The 9,213-nt window shown below is 63.6% G+C and overlaps 2 protein-coding genes across 6 annotated transcripts in view; both read left to right on the forward strand.

Annotated features, from left to right (window-relative positions):
* MAZ (MYC associated zinc finger protein) overlaps positions 1-3,933 on the forward strand; it is a 4,490-nt gene extending 557 nt beyond the window's left edge. The window contains exons 2-7 of one of the 5 annotated variants that reach the window (XM_032842592.1): positions 124-210; positions 294-1,150; positions 1,554-1,617; positions 1,898-2,069; positions 2,871-3,095; positions 3,394-3,503. In XM_032842592.1, the coding sequence (XP_032698483.1) occupies positions 124-210; positions 294-1,150; positions 1,554-1,617; positions 1,898-2,069; positions 2,871-3,073 (1,383 nt within the window). In that variant the 3' untranslated portion in view covers positions 3,074-3,095; positions 3,394-3,503. The other 4 variants (XM_032842589.1, XM_032842593.1, XM_032842591.1 and 1 more) reach the window with 4 other exon arrangements.
* Positions 3,934-6,395: 2,462 nt separating this feature from the next.
* Positions 6,396-8,136, forward strand: PRRT2 (proline rich transmembrane protein 2). Its single transcript, XM_032842651.1, has 3 exons — positions 6,396-7,362; positions 7,759-7,891; positions 8,058-8,136. Exons 1-3 carry the CDS (start codon positions 6,460-6,462, stop codon positions 8,066-8,068), a joined length of 1,047 nt encoding a protein of 348 aa, XP_032698542.1. The 5' UTR covers positions 6,396-6,459; the 3' UTR covers positions 8,069-8,136.
* Positions 8,137-9,213: the final 1,077 nt, after the last annotated feature.

Raw genomic sequence — 9,213 nt, forward strand, 5'->3', positions numbered from 1 at the left:
CCCGCCGTGGCCGAGGCCATGTTCCCCGTGTTCCCTTGCACGCTGCTGGCCCCCCCCTTCCCCGTGCTGGGCCTGGACTCCCGGGGGGTGGGCGGCCTCATGAACTCCTTCCCGCCACCTCAGGGTCACGCCCAGAACCCCCTGCAGGTCGGGGCTGAGCTCCAGTCCCGCTTCTTTGCCTCCCAGGGCTGCGCCCAGAGTCCATTCCAGGTGAGTAGGGGCCGGCCGTGGCGGGCCCCGCCGGGAGGGCGCCGACCCGCGGCCGCGGCCCACACGGCGCCTTGTCTTCGCAGGCCGCGCCGGCGCCCCCACCCACGCCCCAGCCCCCGGCGGCCGAGCCCCTCCAGGTGGACTTGCTCCCGGTTCTCGCCGCCGCCCAGGAGTCCGCCGCCGCCGCGGCCGCCGCCGCTGCTGCTGCTGCCGCCGCCGCCGTCGCTGCTGCGCCCCCGGCCCCGGCCGCCGCCTCCACAGTGGACACAGCGGCTCTAAAGCAGCCGCCGGCGCCCCCGCCGCCGCCCCCGCCGGTGTCGGCGCCCGCGGCCGAGGCCGCGCCTCCTGTTTCTGCCGCCACCATCGCCGCAGCCGCGGCCACCGCCGTCGTAGCCCCAACCTCGACGGTCGCCGTGGCCCCGGTCGCCTCTGCCTTGGAGAAGAAGACAAAGAGCAAGGGGCCCTACATCTGCGCGCTGTGCGCCAAGGAGTTCAAGAACGGCTACAATCTCCGGAGGCACGAGGCCATCCACACGGGAGCCAAGGCCGGCCGGGTCCCCTCGGGTGCTATGAAGATGCCCACCATGGTGCCCCTGAGCCTCCTGAGCGTGCCCCAGCTGAGCGGCGCCGGCGGGGGAGGGGGAGAAGCGGGTGCGGGCGGCGGAGCGGCCGCCGTGGCCGCCGGCGGCGTGGTCACCACCACCGCCTCGGGCAAGCGCATCCGGAAGAACCACGCCTGCGAGATGTGCGGCAAGGCCTTCCGCGACGTCTACCACCTGAACCGACACAAGCTGTCGCACTCGGACGAGAAGCCCTACCAGTGCCCGGTGTGCCAGCAGCGCTTCAAGCGCAAGGACCGCATGAGCTACCACGTGCGCTCACATGACGGCGCTGTGCACAAGCCCTACAACTGCTCCCACTGTGGCAAGAGCTTCTCCCGGTGTGCACGGGGCCGCGGCCGCCCACTGGGCGGGTGGGGAGGGCGGGCGGACGGCGCTGGAGGTGGCCTGGCCTCGGCTGGCGGGGCGGGAGGCGGTTTCTGAGGCCGGGGACCGGGAGCCACTCCCCGGGAGGTGGGAGGGAAGCCTCGCCCGGTTACCAGGGAGCAGGGGGTGGTACTTAGCCGAGGAGGTGGGTCCTCCGGGTGTGAGAAGGCTCCGCGTGGGCGGAGGGCCCGCCCGCCCCGCGGCAGGGGGAGGGATTTCCTGCCGCCCGGGGGCTCCGAAGCCTGGGGCTTGGGCGAGGATGAAGGCGTCTCGGGGAAGGCCGGGTGTGCTGAGAAGTAAGATCGGGGAGCGCGTCCCCACCCCAGGGCCCTAACCCCGACCCCAACGTATTCCCAGGCCGGATCACCTCAACAGTCACGTCAGACAAGTGCACTCAACAGAACGGCCCTTCAAGTGCGAGGTAGGAAGCCCACCGCCTCCTCCTGTCCCGGTTTTCATGATTTTGATCCTCCTGGTAGCTGTCTGAGTTCAGCCTCTCAGACCCCCTTTTTCTCTCTCTCCTTTTTGCTTTTTCACTCCCATTTTCCCATCCCTTCTTCAAGACCTTGTCATCTCACTCCCATTTCCTACAGATCAAAGACCCCCGAGGTTCTGATTCCTTTAACCTCTTGCTCCCCTCTCCCCGCTCCCTGAAGCTTTAACTCTCCTGACACCCCCCCACGGCCCTCCCCCCTCCCCAGAAATGTGAGGCAGCTTTTGCTACGAAGGACCGACTGCGGGCGCACACAGTACGACATGAGGAGAAGGTGCCGTGTCACGTGTGTGGCAAGATGCTGAGCTCGGCTTATATTTCGGACCACATGAAGGTGCACAGCCAGGGCCCTCACCATGTCTGTGAGCTCTGCAACAAAGGTACATGCTGAGGGACGCTGGGAGGGCCGGGAACAAAGGGTGGGGACCAAGCCAGAGGCCCTTCCACGTATGAGGCTTCCAGGTGCTGTAGCCCAGGGCTCGTGGCATCTAGAGCCCTTTAGGAAGCAAGTGGAGCAACGACGGGTTGACTGAGCCTCGTTAAGTTCTAAGAGGTCTGGACTGGAGGCTCAGAGCTGCCAGAAAGAATCAGCTTCTGGGGGTGGGTTGCTCTGGGGAAGGGGCTGCTTTGGGGAAGGAGCGGTCCAGAGAGCCAGTTCCCAAGGGTTGGAAGGCAGGGTTTTGAGCGGCCCGGTGCCGTGCACTCCTGCTCTGGAGTCCCACCGCCGGGGCTTAACAGGCCTGCTGGGGCCATGCCCCAGCAGCAGAGGAAGCTGCTTTAAACAGCTTCACCGATTCACCGAGTAATGAGTAACGGGGCTGAGACTGACTGGGGCCCTGGAGGGAGGGGACACAGCCGTCTCTGCTGAGGGTCAACTCTTTCAGGTGGCTAGAAATCAGTGTCCTGTCACCCGGGGAGAGGTTCCCCTAGCCACGGAGAATAGGTTCTGTGGGTACCAAGGCTGAGAAGCTGTGACACCACGCACCCAGGCCCCAAGCTGAGGGAGGGGCTGTGCCCCACCAGCCCCAACAGAGTAGTTGGCCCCAGGTTCCCAAGGATGCGGTGGGAGGAGGACAGGGCTATCTGAGGAGGGCGTCCCCAGCCTTAGGAGAACAGCCCCGTCTCTGGGGTCTCCGCCTGGCTGACCCCCCATCCCCCATCCCAATCCACCCCCCCAATAGGCTTCACCACAGCAGCATACCTGCGCATCCACGCGGTGAAGGACCACGGGCTCCAGGCCCCGCGGGCTGACCGCATCCTGTGCAAGCTGTGCAGCGTGCACTGCAAGACCCCTGCCCAGCTGGCCGGCCACATGCAGACCCATCTGGGGGGGGCCGCCCCCCCTGTCCCGGGAGACGCCCCCCAGCCACAGCCCACCTGCTGAGGGGGACCCCCGCACCCACCAGGCAAGGCGTGGGGCATGGCTGGGGGGGGGTGGGATGGGGTGTGTGGGACGAGGGGGCTCAAACGGCCCAGTAGGGGATCTCAGGCAGGCCAGGGATGCCCACATACCACTGGAGCTAGGGAGACTTCTGGGGACAGGGAGGGCCCTTCAGGAGAACTGGGAAAGCCTCCGGGGACCAGACAGGAAGTGAGCAACGGCTGTGTCCCAGGGGAGGGAGTCTGGGAACCAGTCTGGGGTGAGGGACGAGGCTCTTGCCTATCGGATTGCGCTGTGATCTCCTGGCATTTGTGCCCACACAGGTACCGGTGAGGTCTGTCCTATGGCGGCAGCGGCGGCGGCGGCAGCAGCAGCGGCGGCAGCAGTGGCAGCCCCCCCCACAGCTGTGGGCTCCCTCTCGGGGGCTGAGGGGGTGCCTGTGAGCTCTCAGCCACTTCCCTCCCAGCCCTGGTGAGCTCCAAGTTAGTGGTCGGGAGAGTGGAAAGTGGAGGAAAGTCCCTTGGTACCGTCTCCTCTTCCCCCCTCTCTTCCTGCCAACTCCTCACTACTTCCCCACCAACCAAGGAGCCTCCAGAAGGAAAGGCAGAAGAGGTGTTTCTTAGGGGAATTCGCTAGGTTTTAACGATTTGTTTCTCCTGCTCCTGTCTTCTCCCTGTCAGACCTGACCCCACACACACCTGTCCCCTCGGTTGTGTTGAAGCCCCCTGGACAGTGGGCAGGGGTGGCAGAGGACAGGAGTGGCCACTGCCCTCACCCCTTCTCCTCTCTGTAACCCCCTGCCCTGCCCTTACAGGGATCTGTGAGCCTTCTCCTTGATGGTCCTTGTTCTCCTTCCATCCCCCACCCATGCTGTCTGCTGCCCCTCCCTGGGGAGTTGGTGCTTTTTTTTTTTTTCCCCCCTCTTAATTTTTTTTCCAGGGGGAGGGAGGAGAGGAAGGAGGGGAATCAAAGATTCTGTCCCGGAGAGGGGAAAAGGTGAGATTGGAGAAGGGGCAGAAGCAGGGAAGGCAATGGTAGTACCTTCATGAGGTGGGGTTGTTTGGGGTCAGGCCCTAAATATTGTCCTACTTGAGAATCTGTCAGGGGAAAACAAGTCAAGGGGAGCAAGAGAAGGAGCCACTAGGGCCAGAGGCAGGACAAGAGATGGAATTCTAGGGTGCCAGGGTAAATGGGGGGATCCAGGGACTAGAGGTGCTTCCTGGGGGTGGGGGGAATGCAGTCACAGTATCTCCCCCGTCCCTCTTCCACCCCAGCTCCAGCCCTGGCCTTTTCTTTTCATCCCTCTCCCCCACGACAGAAGCTGTGGCCCTGGCCATGTCATCGTGTTCCTGTGTCCCCTGCATGTTCCCCACCCTTCACCCCCCTCCTTTTGCGCGGACCCCATTACAATAAATTTTAAATAAAAACCTGTCTCTGATTTTGGAGTGGATGGATTGTTCTTGTCCCCACCCCCCAAGGCATTTCTTCTGGGCCTGGTGTCCGCTTTCGGGTCCCAGCCTTGCTCTGGCCTGTGTGGCTCCCCGGCTCTGGCTCCTCCCTCACCAGCGGCTGCAGCCCAGATTCAGGGTGGGGCCGAGGCTCCAGTGGCTGGAGAGCAGGTTCCAGGACTCCCAGGGCTCCCGGGAATACCCTATTCTGGCAGGCCCAGAATAGCCACTGGAGGGTTGAAGAGGCCTGGGTTAAAAACCCCAACAGGAGACAAATGCTGCTCTTCTCCGCTCACACCCATTGCCTGCGGCTCATACCTCTGCCCAGTACCTGCACACCCTTAAGGCCCTGGGGGCTGACAGTGGGCGAGTGAGCTGTAGAAAGGGTGGGGACGTCAGCCCTAGTACCGGGAGCTGAGAGGGTGCCGAGAAAAACTGCGCTTCTCCCCTCGCCTGTTCCCTCCACTCTTGGTGTGGTCCATTGAGCGCTTCCGGGCCCGGGGCCCAGCCCCCTCTTATTCCTGACAGCCCCTGCAGCCTCTGCCCTGGAATTCCCTTTTGAGTCCTGCTCCAGGGACCCGGGAGCCTTCCAGCACCCATTTCTGCTGCTGCTTCCTGGAGGGGAGAGGGGCTTCCTGTACTGCAGGCTCCCTTTTCTTCCAGCCCCACCCTGCTCCTGAGCAGCCTCCCCAAGTTTTGCCTCATTTCCCTTCCCCTCTCTCTGCTTGTAGGGGTCCCGCCCGTCTCACAGGTCCTGTCTCCTCGTAGACCCCTCTCCGTTGCCCCCAGCCCCCTGCCTCTGCCAGGAACCCCGGTGACCGTTGGCGGGAGGGGCCCGGGGCTTGGGAAGGGGGCACCCCTAAGAAGCGCGCGTGGGAAGGGGCAGGGAGGGGGCGCGAGTGGTTACCCGGCCGGTTGCCCGGGTAACGCGGGGCCTGGCACGCGTGGCTCCCTTGGGCTGGCCGGGAGGGGCGGGAGGCGAGCGAGGGGCGGGGGCGGTGCGTGGCGGCAGCAGAGCGTAGGGGAGGGGACCTGAGAGGAGCGAGAGGAGGGGACGAGCAGAGGGGAGGGGAGACCCGCCGCCTCCCTCCTTCGCTCGCTGACTCGCTCCCTCCCGGGCTGCGGCTGCTGCAACGGGGCGGCGGTAGCAGCAGCAGCGGGAGCAGTCTGGAGGCCGGCGTCGAGGTGAGACGGGGATGGACAGAGGCTGCGGGTAGGAGTGCGCGGACAGACGGCGGACGCCGGGAGGGCTGCACCGGAATGCGGGCGCCTGGCGGACTGACTGGTGGTGCTGGGCGCGCCACGCCAATTGGAGGAGGAGGCGCCGGTCCCCCGGGGGCGAGGGAATCCCTGCGAGAGGGGCTGAGAAGGGGCTCAAAGGGACAAGCCCAGGTGCCCCAGGGAGGGGCGGGGGCGCTGCGCCCCAGACGCGCAGTGAGAATACTGCACCCGCGGGGCGCCCGGGGAGGAAGGGAGGACGCAGAGGGAGTGGAACGTGAGTATCGGTCCTCTGCCCAGTGTGCCTGTCTGCCTGTCGGAGTGTGCGAGCGTCTGCACAGCTTGTTGATTTCGGGGTGCTGGGGCATCTGCTGGGATCTCAGAGTCTGGATCTTGTCGGGCGGGCCCAGGGAGAGAGCTTGGGAGGGTCCTGTTTACAAAAGGGTTAATCTTCCCAGGGCTCTCCGAGCTGAAGACTTTGAGCAGGGCACTCCTCCCCAGGGATGTCCCACCCCAAGGCAAAGGAAACCCCAACTTTTCTTCCTCTCCCCAGAGGCAGCCCAACGCTGGCCCTAAGACAGGAGCATATCCCTCTCCAGCTGCAGTGATGAGAGCCACCGCTTTCCTCCTCACACCAAACCTGTCTCCTCCTTTTTCAGGATTGCTGCTGTCTCTGCTGCTCCAGCCTCTCCATCGAGGTCCTCTCCCCTCTCCCCTCTCAAGATGGCAGCCAGCAGTTCTGAGGGCTCGGAGATGAAGGGTATAGAAGAGGGTCCCCAAACCCAAGGAGAAGGGCCTGGCCATTCTGAAGGCGAAACTGGCCCTCTCCAGGCCCCAGCTGGGGTCCCAGATGAGCCAGAGGCCCTGCAGCCAGGCCCAGACATCACCGGGGCCCCTGTGGACTCAGAAGCCAAAGCTGGGCTGGCTCCAGAAACCACAGAGACCCCAGCTGGGGCCCCAGAAACAGCTCAGGCCAAAGACCTCAGCTCGAGCCCAGGAGGGGAGCCAAATGCCAACCCCAGCCCCGAAGAAGCATGCCAAGAGCCAGCACCCAAACCAGAAGGGAATAAAGAGGTCACTGCAGACCAGGGGTCCGATCTGGGGTCCGGAGCCCCACCTGAGCCAGCCTCGGAGCCTGCTCCCCAGTCGGACCCACAGTCAGACCTTCAGCCAGACTGCCAGCCAGGTTCCCAGCCCACCCCCAAGTCAGCTCTTCAGCCAGAGCCCCCTACCCAGGAGGACCCCACCCCTGAGGTCCTGACTGAGAACGTGGGGGAAAAACAGGAGAATGGGGCAGTGGTTCCCCTGCAGGCTGGTGGTGGGGAAGAGGGCCCAGCCCCGCAGCCTCACTCGCCACCCTCAACCAAAACCCACCCAGCCAACGGGGCTCCTCCCCGAGTGCTACAGCAGCTGGTGGAGGAGGACCGACTAGGAAGGGCTCACAGTGGGCATCCCGGATCTCCCCGAGGTAGCCTGAGCCGCCACCCCAGCTCCCAGCTGGCAGGGTCTGGGGTGGAGGGGGGTGAAGGCACCCAGAAACCTCGGGACTACATCATCCTCGCCATCTTGTCCTGCTTCTGCCCCATGTGGCCTGTCAACATCGTGGCCTTCGCTTATGCTGTTATGGTGAGCCCCATGGGACCCCGGCCCAGGTCTGCTGTGGCTCCCAGTTTCCTGCCACCACTGGGACTGAACCCCAGGAGTAGTAATCTTGCTTTCCCTCTCCTCTCTGCATGGATCTCCCTTCCCAAGTATGGGGTCTTTTCTGGCCTCTCCCTGGGACCTTCCCTTCGGAGCCACCACTGCCCTAGCCCATCAGGTGGGAGGGAGGGCAGGATAGGTTTCACGCAGCCTTGTTAACCTGTGCCCTCCCCCCCTTGCCTCTCCAACCCTCTTTCCCCCCTCGAACCACTGTCCATGGGGCCTGACTGTCTCCTTGGGACAACTCTTTCACCTGAACCCTGCTGGGCTGCCATCTCCTGACCTGGGCCCACGGTGCCGCACCCCTCACCCTCACCCCAGTCCCGGAACAGCCTGCAGCAGGGGGACGTGGATGGGGCCCAGCGTCTGGGCCGCGTGGCCAAGCTCTTAAGCATCGTGGCGCTGGTAGGGGGGGTCCTCATCATCATCGCCTCCTGCGTCATCAACTTAGGCGGTGAGTGGGGGTCTGGGACAGGCCGGGAGGAATGGAAGGGTTGGCAAGGGCAGCTTTACTAACCCCTGCCCCTGCTCTCTCCTGTCTGTCCTCCCTACTTCTCCTTTGTCTCTCCTTGTCTCTCCCCCCACCGTCTCTGTCTGTCCCTCCCTCTCCTCTCCCACAGTGTATAAGTGAGGGGCTCTGCCCGCATTCCAAGACTTTTCTTCCTGTTGGGAGCTGTCTTGGGCCCATCCTCCCCTGGGGGGAGCCCAATGGATGGCCCAGGCCCGCACCCATAGGGACCAAGAGAGCCTGAGCGGCCTTGTTTACAGCTTCTTTCCTGCTCCTGCATCCTGCCAGGCTCCTGTGCCAACCGTAGGCCTCTCTTCTCCCTGCACTGTTTTCCAACCTCCCTGTACTTCTGCCTGCATCCCCTCCAGCCTATTGGCCTCCCTATCCCTGCACTTCTGGAAACCTCCCTGCACTTCTGGAAATCTCCCTGACCTGAACATCTCCCAGACTCTCTGCTCTCAGCCTTCCTGCATCTCTCCCAGCCTCCCTGCACTCCTCCCAACTTCCCCAATTCCCTGCACCCCAGCCCTGGTGTCCCCCTTTCAACTTTCACTGTCTTGGCATCTTCCCCCATTCCTTTCTTCCTTCTCCCCTTTATCATCTTCCCTTCCCCCTCCACACCCTCTGCCCCCTTCCTCTTCCTGCCTTCTCTCCCCTCAGCATCCTTTCCTCCCCTCAGGATCCTCTCCTCCTCCCTCCCGCCACCGTTTTCTCTGCAAAAACTCCAGCACTTATTAGATCAGGCTGGGGAGGGGAGCGATGTCAGGGGAGGGCTCCTCAGCCCGGTTCCAACTATTTTCTGCTGGGACCACCCAGGTCCTGACGCACCCAGGGCGCCTCTGGGTCGCAGAGCTGGCAAGCCAGGCCTTGTCTGGGGACTTGTGCGGGGTGTCGCGCACGGTGGCTAGCTCTGTTGTGAGCATGCACCGGGGAGGAGGAAGGGGCGCGGCTGTTGACCCTTTCTGATTAGCCCGAGCCGACCTGCCCCACTTGGGCTTTTAAACCCGCTCAGCGAGTTTCATAAAGGCGTCGGGGCTGGGATCATTCATGTGCTTTGTAACGAAAGAACCCCGAGATAGGACCAAAGCTCCCGAATGCAGGGAGCGAGTGAGGGGCGGGGAACTCTATTTTCCAAGAGGACGAGGGAGGTTTGTTGCACGCGACAGTCCGCTAGGGAGGCGGGGACTGAGCTACGACGCGGCTCGGAGTTGGCGGGTTTTGTTTTCTTAAAAAAAAAAAAAAAAAAAAAAAAAAAAAAAAAAAAAAAA

Source organism: Lontra canadensis, unplaced genomic scaffold (assembly GCF_010015895.1).
Source record: "Lontra canadensis isolate GAN:19392208 unplaced genomic scaffold, GSC_riverotter_1.0 scaffold132, whole genome shotgun sequence".
Lineage (NCBI taxonomy): Eukaryota > Metazoa > Chordata > Mammalia > Carnivora > Mustelidae > Lontra > Lontra canadensis.